Raw genomic sequence first — 13,966 nt, 5'->3', positions numbered from 1 at the left:
CATTAAACATTTTGGTAGTACAGAGTGCTTTCAAATCAAAATGTGGACATAATGTGATCGACAATTGCTCCATGAATGGCATGCATCCAAGTAAAGAGTCTGAAGTTGTTACCTCAAAATCAAAAAGTATGGACAAGAAGTGCATTGAATACAGGAGTCATGTTGTAGTGTGTTGGATATTGGTTAGGTCACTTTTGGAATTGTGTTCAATTCTGGTCTCCCTGCTATGGAAAAGTTGTTTTTAAACTTGAATTGGTTCAAAAAAGATGGTACAAGGATGTTGCCAGGGTTTGAAGATTTGCACTATAGGGAAGAGGCTGAATAGGCTGGGGCTATTTTCCCTCTAAAGTCAGACATGCCCTCAAAGGTTTATAAACTCATGCAGGGCATGGATAGTGTGAATAGCCAAGGTCTTTTTCTCAGGGGAGGGGATTCTAAAACCAGAGGGCAAAGGTTTAAGGTGAGAGGGGGAAAAGACATGAAAGGGACCTGAAGGGCAACTTTTTCACACTATGCTTTTAAGGAGCTGTACTGCATGAACGCTCCCAGACAAAATAGTAGAGGCTGGTCTAATTACAACATCTAAAAGGCATCTGTATGGACATATGAAAAGGAAGTGCTCACAGAGATATGGGCCAAGTGCTGGCATATGGGACTAGGTTAATTTAGGGTATTTGGTGGCATGAGCAGGTTGGACTATACTGTTCAATTCTATGACTTAAGAAAATTGTCCTCCGTCATGAAGAATTTCCTAAAACTGTAAAAACATTGCAGTATTTGTGTTCTACCACTAGGTAGAGCAAATACCTGTATTTAACTACCAGATACTGGTACAAAAACGTAGAAAGTGAAGACAACCACAACAAATACAAAATTAAAATAAACAACTTCAAAATCCACTTTATTTGTAGAGATAAAAATTGGAAGTAACGTCACTAGATTCACAATTTATACACGTCAGAGTTCAGGTTTACATAAATGAAATAAAAAGGCAAAGCAATGACAGAAAAACAAGTTGTAAACATATCATTAGGACTGATCAGTCCAGTCGTGCAATACAATATCGCTCCAGGCACCTCGATATCTAGCCCCTATAACAGGGCTTCCTAAGGTGGAAGGGGGGACACCTAAGTTCGGTCGCAAGCTCTAACACAGGTATTACCATCACGGAGGTCTGGTTTGAGTTAGTGACAGATACAGTTCTTACAGAGAAGTCCCCATTTACAAAGGATCCCCACCCCTCTTGTTCTCAGGTCTCCTCTTTGCTCCACCACAACTGTTAGTTCTCAAACAGGGGTTGAGAATTTTTCAAGCTTAAACTGGAAACATGGTGGGAAGATCGGGTCTAGGGCTTTCTTCAAATACAATTTGGTAAAAGCCTGACTCCAACCACCACCCTGCTACCCAAAAAAATTCCTTCATGAAAAGAGGAAAACATATCTAAGTAATCTAAATATTCTGGCCCCAAAAGGCCAATGACAGAGTATCTACCTTCACCATTAACGTGAAGAAGAAAACACACTGCAAATACAATAACCATGACAGGCAAATCATTCATCAATAAATGTTATTTCACAGAATTATGCAACTTGCCCTTTGGGGTGTGTGGAAACAGTGGAAGACTTAGCTATGTACAATCTATTGGATTACTTTGTCAATAATAAAGGGTCACAATTCCAAGAGAGAGAAAAACATTTGAATTAATATGTTTCAAAACATTTTAAAATTTGGTGATTGAGGTTAGACATAGAACTCATCTCAAATAAGCCCCTTTACAGCCAGCAAGCAGAGACTTCCATTCATATAAATTCGGTGTTAGGTTTGAATACAAATTTTAGAAGTAGAGACCAGTGTCTAACCCATTAATTTCCACAATAGACAACCTTGAGAATAGAACAAAATCCTTTAGAAGAATGAGTGACAATGAACTGGTATGTAACTAACATACGAAATCACCAAAAGGGTATAACTCCAGCATTGTTCCATAAGCTACCATCTTTGTTGGTTAACGTCATGAATCTGTTCAGTTTATTGTTTAAAACAAGATACCTTGAAATTTAATTCAACAGAATTTAAAGCAACTTTAACAGTATGGAAGTGGATGCTTGCACACAGTTATTCTTTAGAATATCTGAGTATGTAAACCTTGTTAAAATGTTGGTGCCATACACAATTGTTCAAGTCCAGTTCAAGTTTTCCACCAATTTAAGTTAAACCTCAAGAAAATTAGCAGTCAACTAGGCTACTTTGACATAGCATTTAATTAAATATTCCTGGATCAACATAGGGATATGCAAGAAATTCTCCCAATTTATTGCCATCAGCATCATAGTGAAGCATCCTGAAACACGTGTCACAGAAGAAGGCTGGGTCCTCAGGGGCAAAGCTATCATTGTTGGTCACCCACCTAGGGGGAAAAAAGTGGCAATTTTATAAAATTATACTTAAATGGAAATTGACATTTTCAACATCTTACATTCCAGGATTTTTAATGTCCTACATTTGCTGGACCAAATCATCTCATCAACTTTATTACGTGTATTCAATAGTGGATGCTGTACACATTTTTGTGGGAACAACCTATTTGTTCCAAACTGATTCTATTTGAACAAAACTTTCTGCTGGATATAGGGTCACTACAGTTTGATAAACAGGCAATCTGACCAGCAAAGAGGGAGAATAATTGATATTAGCATGAAAGAAAAACACAGGTACAAGTTAACTCCTGTGCACTTGTGACCATACTGTGCTTTTAAGAGGAGTATTTTGTCTTTTTTTTTTAAAAAATGAGGAGAGGTGATGAACAGCCTGTTCCAAGCCAATTAAACAGCTTGTGAGGCTTGGTGTTTTTTTTAAAAATGCATTGGAACAAAAGAAGCAGTGTGAAAGCAAGGGGTCCATCTCCCAGAAACAGGATTTTAGTTCAACTTTCAGTAGCTACTGGGGTTTAGAAGCTGCAAGACATCTCTCCCTGCTACAACAAAACACTCAAGTTCTCTCTCTCTAAGTTTTCTCGATTTTCTTTTCTCCTTGATTGGAGAAACGTTGCAAGTGAAACAGTTTAGTTTGCCAAATTTGCCTTTGCTAAGGGTTGTTTATGCAACATTACTATCTTGGAACAGCTAATCAGTGGAAGCTAACAGATATATTAAGTATTTTAATAAAGTTAGTCAAACTTTGTTTTCTTATCTTGTCTATTTTAACAGGAGTATAATGATAAAATGTGTTTTGCTGAAAGCCTGTCGATGTGACCAAACTGCATCCGGAGCACAATGCATTATGCTTGCCTTTTTAAATAAGCTGGGGTCTGGGCTATCTTAATATTTTGAGGGGGTTTAGTCTGGTCCATAAAAAATTGGGGGCTTTTGTCAGGATCAAAATTTCTAATTCCAGGTTGAGTTTAAAGGTATTGGACACAAAGACAGAATGGTGAGTGTTGGTGAGAGATAATAGGAACTGCAGATACTGGAGAATCTGAGATGATGAGGTGTACATCATCATGAACACAGCAGCCAAGCAGCATCTTAGGAGCAGGAAAGATTTCCTGCTCTTCCTTGTTATCATGCCGAGCGTTGGTGTTCTCTTTTTAGCTGCTGCATTTGGTTGGTTTAAGCAGGGTATGTCTTGTGTAATAATGGCTGTTCCCGAGGCTGAGTGTTTCCTGGGTGTGGAAGAAGTCACTTGGGTGGTTTACAGAAGGTAAGTATGGGAAGACTTGTCGAATTAGCAGACAAACTGAAGTTAGGGTTGCTTTTGTGTGTGTGAAAATGGGGAGATTTTTCAGGAAGAGCTTGACACAGTATTTATAAAGTATGTCAAATAATGCAGCATCATAAAGCTTTTCCAACTGTATCTATGATTTATGACCAAGAACTGATACGCTTTTGAAAGTTCAATTGAAGAAAATAGTTTTTAGAACCCTCTGCCTTTGTGACACAGCTGCATGTAGGTTTATACACTAAGTACCAATAACAGTACTTCTACCACATAAATGAAACTTAACTGGTAGGTTGACGTGGGTTGCAAACAATAAAAAAGTTTTTAACAGGACATTACAAATAAATGCTATCAACATTACTTTGATCCCATTTGTTATTCAATAACAAACCCAAAGCTTAGCACATTTTTACATCCAATTTTCTATACTGATCATTTAAATGAGATAAGATTAACCAGATCATGTAAATAAAATTACGAAATCATCTCCTTCAACTGAATCATGCAAACTAAACTGGCATTATTTAATTCAAACTATAGGTTTACATTTGTAAAAAGTTCAGGAATATCATAAATAATACATTGTCAGACAGAGATCGGCACACAAAGTTAAAATCAGAGTGAACACATCTGTGATGGTATTACTAACGTTTGGCGGTTTAAATTCAATTTCTTAACCTTTGAAAATATTTTTACTTTGCAGGTGTGAAAAGTCTCATTTTGGGTTCCTTCTACTGCTACAGTTGCAGGTGGATTTTTAAAAAGAAACAGGCGCATCTGATTTTTTTTACAAAATGTAGACAGATGGCTTCTGCCCACTTTTTCATGTTTTCCAGTTTGGTGATAAGCAGCCCACAGTAACTTCAATGGGCAATGTATTGGCTGTCCCACTATGTGGATCACTGTTATCAGCTGTCTCTCAATGTGAGAAGGACTTTTACTCAGGTGGGCAAAGTTTCTGCACTAGGTCCTCGTTTGCCAAATACCAGCCAGAGTAGAAATAGATGAAAGGAAGGATAAATTTGTAGCTGGATATATGGTGCAACAGTCAGGGCTTCAGATTCTTGGGACACTGGATATGTATCCCTCAGCTGGTGCCGAAAGAAATGGGTTGCATTTCAACAGAATGGGATTAATATTCTCATAGAGAGGTTCAGTACTATGGCTGACAGGGCAAGAGGGGAATGGTTACATTAATTGGCAGAAGGATAGACACTAGCACAAAGAAGTAGAAAAGAATGTAGTGCATAAAGTGAGAGCATCAGTCAGTACTGCACAAGATAGGAGCAGACTGAGGAGGACTACAAAGAATACAGAAACAGAATGCATGTTACAGAAAGGATGAGGCTAGGCAATAAGACATAATGGTGTAACGTCTAAGAACAGAAAGGGACATGCGTCAATTTTTGAAGGTGACATGGCATATCGAGAGTGACTAGCAAAGCATATGGGATCCTATGCTTCACAAATAGAAGCATTTAATACGAAAGCAATAAATCATGAAACTAAAGTTAGGCCCCAAGGAATCTGGTATTTCCTGGAAAACAGATGCAGGGGTCTGAGAGCAATCATTTTTATGCAGCAAGTGGTACTAACCACTTCACTACCCACAAGAATGATGGAGAAACAGTGATGATCAATGGCTTCAAAATAAAATCAGATGAGGATTTAAAGGAGATAAATTTGCTGGGGACATGGCATCAAGTTGGGAATTGGGACTGTCTGGACTACCCTGCAGGGAGCCAGGATAGACCCAAATAGTATCTATCTTTCTGAGTTGTTTATGGCACCAAGTTTCTTGGGCATGCACATGTTTGGAGCACAATTCAGCATCTTGATTTAGAGTCAAATGGTTTTGCCAGGTTGATGAATGCAATGAAGAGTCTGAGTTATTGTTCTTTACATTTTTCTTAGATTTGTTGGGCAGCAAAGATTATGTCAGTGGTTCGTCTGCAAAGTCTAAAGTGACACTTGATTCACAATGTGTGGAGTGTTTTTAAGACCTTATAACGCAGTGCACTACCTACCGAACTATGTACAATTTGCAAACAGAACATTTTCGGGTCCACATCCAGTGTTTTTTGATCACACATGGGTACAGGGTTTTATCTAAGCAATCATCATGATGGACAATCCTGGGACAGGAAATAAACAGGTATTAGTGCTAACATCAATTTTATACTTCACATAGCAAAGCATACTGCATTTGGAGGGCAAGTCCTACTTTGCTGTACAGTTATGTTCTGCTTTGAATGATTAAAGATGTTTACAATTCTGACATTTAAAAAAATTCCTTTCTTTAGCACTTTGGTATTGCACCATTTCAGATCTACGTGACAGTGCAGAAGATTCCAAACTCAACAAGAATATCTTACTTCAGATGTAAGTATACAGACTGTTCCAGATTCAGGAATGGGAACAAGTTGAGGGAGAAACAAACAATAGAAAAGTTACATTGCCCAATTCTCACTTCTTATTCCCCCTAATTTAAGGCAGGGGATGCTGGCAGAATTGTAATAGAGATTTTTTGATAAAACAAATTGCAGCACCAAAACGCTCAAAAGAAGCAAAAGCGAGAGCAAAGAAATCTTACAGACAAATAATATTGATGTTGCTGTATCCACACATTTTAAACAGGAGAAACATTTTCATACAAAAACTGGTCTCTGATGCCTAATGGAAGAAATCAAATAGATGACTCATTTATATGCAAAACAATTTCGACAATATCAGTATTCCCATGTAAGTTGGATTGCCAATGTTTAATTGTATAAGTGAGAGCTAATAGCAATAACTTCCACCTCTGCAAATGGCTCACTGCTACAGAAGGCAATGAGACTCAAATAATATGGTCAACGCCTGTGGTCCATTAGTACTGCATATTCACAGCCATACAGGTCTTCGTGGAATTATCTAATGCCAAAAATGATTCCTCGAGCTTCTGTGTATTGTTAGTCTCTTTTCTTAGTTTGTTTAAATGATCTTGACGCTAAAGCTTCTCTTCACCATTGGGTAATGTGGGAGAAGCAACTGCAATAATAAACTGCACAGTGGCCGGACAATGGTTGTAAAGATTTGGGACACACCAGCTTCTGGTAATTTAGCAAGACCAAAAATGAACATAGCAAATTTGTGTGGTTTAGGTTCTGGTGCCTCTGTTATGGATTGTACTTTTGAAGGTGACATGTACAGTCCTTTTGCATAACTGACATAGCCTAAATATTAAATGGAAAATTTTTAATATGTCTTTCCTCACTCATAAGCCATATTATTTAAGTCTCTTCAGAATAGCATTTAAATTGCAGAGATGGTCTTTTTAGTTTCTCCCAGTGACTGAAAAATATCATCTAGGTAACACTGGTATCCTTCCAACTGACTTAAAATCTGATCCAGAATAACACGTGATTTCAAATGGAATTGTACTTGAATTATCCTTTATGTTACAATAATCAAGGATGTCTGATGACTCAGGATCTATATTCAGGAGATATGTTTGACTAAGGTCAACTTTACTGACAAGAAACCTTTGTGGAAAAATTTATGAGTTATAGGAACATAGCAAGAGGAATAGGCCACTGAACCTATCAACCCTGCTCTGCCATTCGATAACAGCATGGCTGATCTGATTATGCCCTTAACTGCACTTTCCCACCTGCTCCTATCACCTTCAATTCGATGGGCAATCCAATAGTTGACCAATTCAGCTCCCAATATATATTGAAGAAAGTTCCAAACGCTAACCACCCTCAAAATACATTTCTTCTCATCCCGGTCTTAAATGGGAGGTCCCTTATTTTTAAATTGTGCTCCCTAGTTCTAGATTCCCTACTGAGGAGCTGATCTTCTCAGCATTCATCTATTTCATAAGGCCCCTTGGTCAGTCTTACTAAATGATCAAATTATATTCAAGACTTTTAAATTGTGGCTCTTGGTGTTCTTGTGCCAAAGAAGGAATCAATTTTAAAAACATCTGTGTTGGGCAAATAGATGCGACCTGTCACAGCAATACATTCAAGCGGAGCACACAGCCAGTCTTGTGCTGATAGCATTTTTCCATTGTATTTTTTTTATATATTAGTGTGACAACCTGACTTGCACTGGACAAAAACCGATAGAAAGGTCTGACCAATTTTTGGATGAATTGTGCAGAAGTCAACTTCGGAGAAACTCCATGTTGAAAAATCAAACAGCCACACCTACGCAACAGAAGGATTATATCAAGCTGGTGAGCTATGCACTCATCACCACTGAATTGACTGGCCATTGCTTTTTTTGGAATATTATCATCAAAAGAGTTTTTGGATGTGCCTAAACCACAGTGCCTGTACTTTAACATATTTGATTGTCTTTGAAGTGTTTCCAAGGCATTTCTCACAGCAAAACACAAGCCTCTTCTTCCTAATTGCTAGGTCAACCATGGAGTGATACTAATGGCTTAGATAGAGAAACAGAGTCCAAACTGTCACCCTTTAGGATACAACAGGATACATGATTCAAGTGATAGGCAGTAGCGAATTGGAGAAATAAAGAAGGCATTACAGACTGAAAACCACAAATAGTTTTCTTTCCAAAGAACCGAGTGCTATTGACATGTTTTGTCAAATTTCATGATAACAAGAAAAAATTTTTTTTAAAATATCAAAAAGTCTTCCTTAAGTTGTCCTGACGGTTTATTGAGTTTACCCAATGACCAGACAGATGAGGAATGTTCCAAGCTGAATTCTCCTAGGGCTATACAGAAAATCCAGATATGACTTCAGCAAAGCCATCAGAGATGCTAAACAGACAGTACTGTGCTAAGATGGAAGCTCAAATCAACCATACACACATCATCCGCCCATGGCAAGGCCTAAAAAAAGGGATAAAAAATGCAGCAGTGCAAGATAGTGGGGGAAAAAACATCCCTCCCTGATGTGCTCAATGCTATCTACGCTTGGTTCAAGCAGAATGTCAATGGCGTGGTGTCACCTGCCCCGACAGCTCTGAACACACCTGTTTCCTCCATTGCCACTGAAGACACCAGATCAGTCTTCCGGTCAGTCGACCCAAGGAAAGTGGTGGGCCTGGATACAATCCCCGGCTGTGCACTTAGATCGTGTGCCGACCAGCCGGCGGAGGTATTCACTGATGTCTTCAACCACTCACTCCCACATGCCGAAGAACCTACCTGTTTCAAGAATACCACCATCATCCCAGTACCAAAGAAAGCACGTGCAACGTGCCTTAACGACTACCGCCCAGTAGCTCTGACCTCCATAATCATGAAGTGCTTTCAAAAGGCTGGTCATGGCCCACATCAACTCGAGCCCCCCGGCCTGTCTCGATCCCCTGCAATTTGCTTACTGATGTAACAGGTCCTCAGTGGATGCTATTTCCCTAGCCCTGCACTCATCCCTGAAACATGTGGACAAAAAAGACACCAATGCCAGACTCCTATGCGTCGAATACAGTTCCGCCTTTTAACCCCATAATCATCTCCAGACTGATCTCAAATCTCAGACTTAGGTCTTGGCTCTGCCCTCTGCAAGCGGACCCTCAGCTTTCTGACCCACAGACTGCAATCAATGAAGATAGATGCCTATACCTTGTTTACGATAATCCTAAACACTGGAGCTGCCCAAGGATGCATCCATATCCCCCTACTGTACTCCCTGTACACCCATGACTGTGGAGCCAATTACAAATGAACGCCATCTACAAGTTTGCTGATGACACCATGGTAGGATAGATATCTATCAATGATGCGTCAGAATACAGAAAGGAGACAGAGGGCTTACTGTCATGGTGCAATGATAACAACCTCTCTCTCAATGTTGGCAAAACAAAAGCACTCATCATTGACTTAAGAAAGGAGGAGAACAACCTCCCATCTACATTAATGGGGCAGAGTTTGACAAGGTTGACAGCATTAAGTTCTGAGGAGTGACGATAACCAACAAGAATTGTCCTGGACTTCCCAAGTAGATACAACGGCCAAGGTGGCACAACAATGTCTCTTCTTCCCCAGGCGGCTTCGGAAATTTGACATCCCCATAAGGACCTTCACCAAAGAAAATACATCTTCCATGAAGCAGAAGGTACAGAAGCTTCAACATACACCAACAGTGTCAAAATCAGCTTCTTCCCTGCTGCGATTAGACTGATGAATGGACTCTTAACTTTAAATAACGTTGATCTTGTTAATGTTGATTTTGCTTCGCACATCTCTTGTGCAATGTAACCAGTATGCCTCACTCTGTCTAAACGCCCTATGATCGAAATGTCCTTGGTTATGATCTGCCTGTACAGCTTGCAAACAAAGCTTTTCACTGTACTTAGGTAATCGTGACGACAATAAATCAAACCAAATCAAATCAGTGCATACTGGGATAATTTGATTGAATTCAAAGCCCTTAAATGCAAGAGAGGAATAGACATATTCCTGTTCATGACAGCTATCCAATTACCCATGCTGGAAGGCAAACAAGTATGGATAAATGCAGGATCAAGCTCAGTTGCATCCTTCTGTTTACTCTTTTAAGAGATGTGAGCCAGCATTTACTGTCCATCTCTAGTTATCCTTGAGAAGATGATGAGCTACCCTCTTGAATTACTGCAGTCCACTTAGATGAAGTAGTCACACAGGCCAGGATTATGACCCAGCAACATTGAGGAAATGGTAATATATTCTCAAGTCAGAATAGTAAATGGCTTTTAAAGGAACATGCAGTTGGTGGCATTCCCATGGGGAGGTTCCGCAAACCTCCCAAAGACTTTCCTATAGGTGAATACACAAATCAATGCCCAAATATAAAACTGATGGATTTTTAGGGCATTGGAGGGTAGATAGATGTCCTTGACTCAAGATGATTCTATTTCAGGTTTGGAGAGAAAAGACGAGAGGGAAAAGGAGAAAATTAAAATAGTTTTCCGAATACAAATATATCTTTTTCAAATCCAGTAACTAAATTTCAGAAAATGTCCAGTATTTGAGGATATGGAAGAATTTTCAAAAATAACATATGGCTTTACAATATTAATTTTCCCTACTGGTTAATAAAGCAAGAGAAATGTCAATTGTCAGAAAATTAACACTGTTTAATTCACAAACAAGCTGCTGCAATAATCAATTTTATCCACGTTAATATAATAGTTTATCCATGCGTGACCATTAGCAAGGCATTCCTGTAGCTCAAAAATGTATTGTAACTGGTGTATTTCATTCTGGGTTTCTCTGGCCATTCATACAAACTAAGGGTGTTTTATTACAAGATTTAAGGGAGCAATTTGCCGTTTTTCTGCCAACAGAGTAATCAAACTGAGTTTAGAAAAGTTCATAACTGATGTCCAGATCAGTAGCCTACATTTGAATTGATGCAACCACAACATAACCACAGTCAAGAGGGAAAACACTCAGCCAGACTAAATGGTACCATTCATTTTGACTTATTTCCAATAAACTAAAATCAAAATTCATTACTATGAAGACACTACACAAAGATCACCGAATAAAAAGAGAAAAGGATGATAGTCTTGGGGTAGCGATAAGGGTTTAGTGATTTGGCTCTTTCACTGCTTAATAATTACTCATTCATAAAGACTACCCCGGATTGAGTAATTGTGTAACTCACTTCATGAATTTTATTGATTCTCAATTTCTTATTTTAATACAATAGGCAGAGTATGAATATCTTTTGCACTGTGAAGATATTGGTACTTTCCCAAAATCCATGGCTGTACCTGACATCTGTGATTATAACGAGATGTTCGCAGTCGCCCTGGTGACAATACAAGTAAGGATAGCCAACCTTAATGCACATATCATTGAATGTATAGTCCTCCATTTTAGCTGTTTGAAATTTCCCACAGCCTCGGTCATGGGACTCTGCCCATTCAATAATGGTCCTAAAAGAGGGTAGAGAGAACTAGTCTAATAAAGCAAAACTGATTGTGAAAGTACAAAAATGCAAACAAAGTAGATTCTATTAAATGTAACAAGCAGTGTTTGGCTGATTAAGTAATTATTATGTAAAAGCTAACTGGCAATGGCAACTATCAGTCAACACATACAGATCCAGTATATTATCGGGGAGGATCCAAAATTGGATAGCGGTACTTTCCTGATATCCTAGTCAAGTTCACCCAACTCTAATTTTAAAAACAAAATTTAAGGTGACATTCAGAGCACTTTGGGACGCTGCTGTGTTGAAATACTAAACATGAGTTAGTTTGTATACTGTAAGTTTTTTAACCTGAAAGCAGTGCCAAACAAAAATGGTGTTTGATAGCAAAAGTTACAACTCACTTGAATGATAACAAATTGGCGGCTGTCTCAAGTTTTAGTCATTGCTAAATTTCACTTTTTATTCTTCCCCCTTTCACAGCTGGGACCTTTAGTACAATATTAAAAAAAACTTTCTTCAATGACTATCTGCCACATTTAGCCGAGTTATGAACCTTGCTGAAAATTACCCGATTTAATGCTCATTGTAGAGTTGAGTGACACCTACCACATTTTTGCAGCTATTGCAAAGAATATAGACCGTAGGAGATAGAGGAAACAACTGGTTCAGCAATTCACTGCCAGACTGAGCTGGCTCCTTAGGGTTCGACATTTCTCTGCCTAAAATGTTCATGCTCAGAGGATCATCCCTGGCAGCCAAAAAAAAATCCTGGTTTCTTTTCACTACTGCAGTCTGTCCTTTTTAACTTGTCACTTTCACAATCACCAAGTGACAGGAGCTCGTGGATTGCGCTATGACTATACTAAAACCATTCTATTAAAGTTTACCCTGCTTCCCCTAACCCACCAGATACTTACAATTCCCCCTCTTGCCTTGAGCTCAAGTCCTCCTCCATCTTTTCTTATATTCTGCCAAATATCTGCAACATCACAACATACATCTTTGTAGAGATACCCAACCGTAGGTCATAGACTGGTGAAATCCTCATAACCTTAAGACAATTCCAGCTGGTGTCTCACACTCCACCCTCTGGTCAACCAAAACTCTAAAAACCAAAAGTCCCAACATGCACCAATCCTTATTCACTCAAACCCCCCCACACTTACTTACTTATATGGCTCCACCTCTTCATGTTTCTGTAATGTCCTCCACTCTGACAATTCAGTTTTGCACTCCAATCCTAGTCTTTGAGCACCTTGATTTTTTGACCTCAAAATCAGGACAGCATTCCCCAAACCTCCATCTCTCGATTTTTCTCTCCCTCTGTAAAATACTCATTTAACCCTACATTTCTGATCGTGTTTTTGGTAATTTGTTTAATTGATCCTGATGTGGCTAGGTATCAAATTTTGTTTGATAAGGACAGATGTCAGAGGTAGTTCTTTACTCAGAGAGTGGTAGGGGTGTGGAATGCGCTGCCTGTAGCAGTAGTAGACTCGCCAAGTGTAAGGGCATTTAAATGGTCATTGGATAAACATATGGATGATAATGGAATAGTGTAGGTTAGATGGGCTTCAGTTTGGTTTCACAGATCGGCGCAACATCGAGGGCCGAAGGGCTTGTACTGTGCTGCAGTGTTCTATGTTCTATAAATCTATTTAAATACCTTAGGCTGTTTTACTACTTTGAAGGCTACAAGATCTTATTACAGCAGAAACAAATGGTTATATTCCCAATGCATTTGATACTCAAAATATTTTATGAGAGCTACCATACCTGCTCAAATCTCTGCACTCAGAATATCTCACGTCGTTATAGAAAGTTCCTTCAAAGAAGAAAAAGGCTGACTTGTACAAGTCCTATTTTTTTAAAAAAAGTTAATTTTTATTAATTACATATTAATTCTTAACATAAAAAAGCAATTAAATGAAACAACAACTATTTGCAATAGACTGGAGAAATGATTTGAAGAGGATGAGAATGGGCATTGAACTAAAAAGTAAGCAAACAACTTCTAGACAAACACATTAATAAAGCAGCAGTGGAAACATTTAAAATTGTGGGTAATAGAATCTTGGAAATTTCCCAGTAAATAGCATGAATAAACAAGCGAGCAATGAAAAAGCAAAGTACTGTGGGTGCTGGGGATCGGAAATAAAAACAAATTACTGGTCAAACTCAGGAGGTCTAGCAGTCCCTGTATGGAAAGCATTTTCAGTCCATTACGAACCTTCTTTAGAACTGAATGGGGGAGTGGTTTTTGGAAAAGTGACAGGAGCTATGCTGTAGGCAAAAAACAGGGAGAGATAACTAGAACAAATGATAAAGTTAGTCCAGAGCAAAAGACCATGGTAGCAGAGAGGTGC

The 13,966-nt window shown here is 38.7% G+C and overlaps 1 protein-coding gene across 1 annotated transcript in view; it reads right to left on the bottom strand.

Annotated features, from left to right (window-relative positions):
• Positions 1-880: 880 nt before the first annotated feature.
• The window catches only part of snapc3 (small nuclear RNA activating complex, polypeptide 3), a 31,219-nt gene continuing 18,133 nt past the window's right edge, over positions 881-13,966 (bottom strand). Inside the window, exons 6-9 of the mRNA XM_048528214.2 lie at positions 13,377-13,459; positions 11,437-11,601; positions 5,745-5,852; positions 881-2,407 (exon numbers count right to left, since the gene is read on the bottom strand). Coding sequence (XP_048384171.1) covers positions 2,260-2,407; positions 5,745-5,852; positions 11,437-11,601; positions 13,377-13,459 — 504 coding nt within the window. The 3' untranslated portion in view covers positions 881-2,259. The remainder of the gene's footprint in view (positions 2,408-5,744; positions 5,853-11,436; positions 11,602-13,376; positions 13,460-13,966) is intronic.

This window comes from Stegostoma tigrinum, chromosome 3, assembly GCF_030684315.1.
Source record: "Stegostoma tigrinum isolate sSteTig4 chromosome 3, sSteTig4.hap1, whole genome shotgun sequence".
NCBI classification, from domain to species: Eukaryota; Metazoa; Chordata; class Chondrichthyes; order Orectolobiformes; family Stegostomatidae; genus Stegostoma; species Stegostoma tigrinum.
Note: the sequence above shows the minus strand (reverse complement) of the source record. Positions and strands in the feature narration are given on the sequence as shown.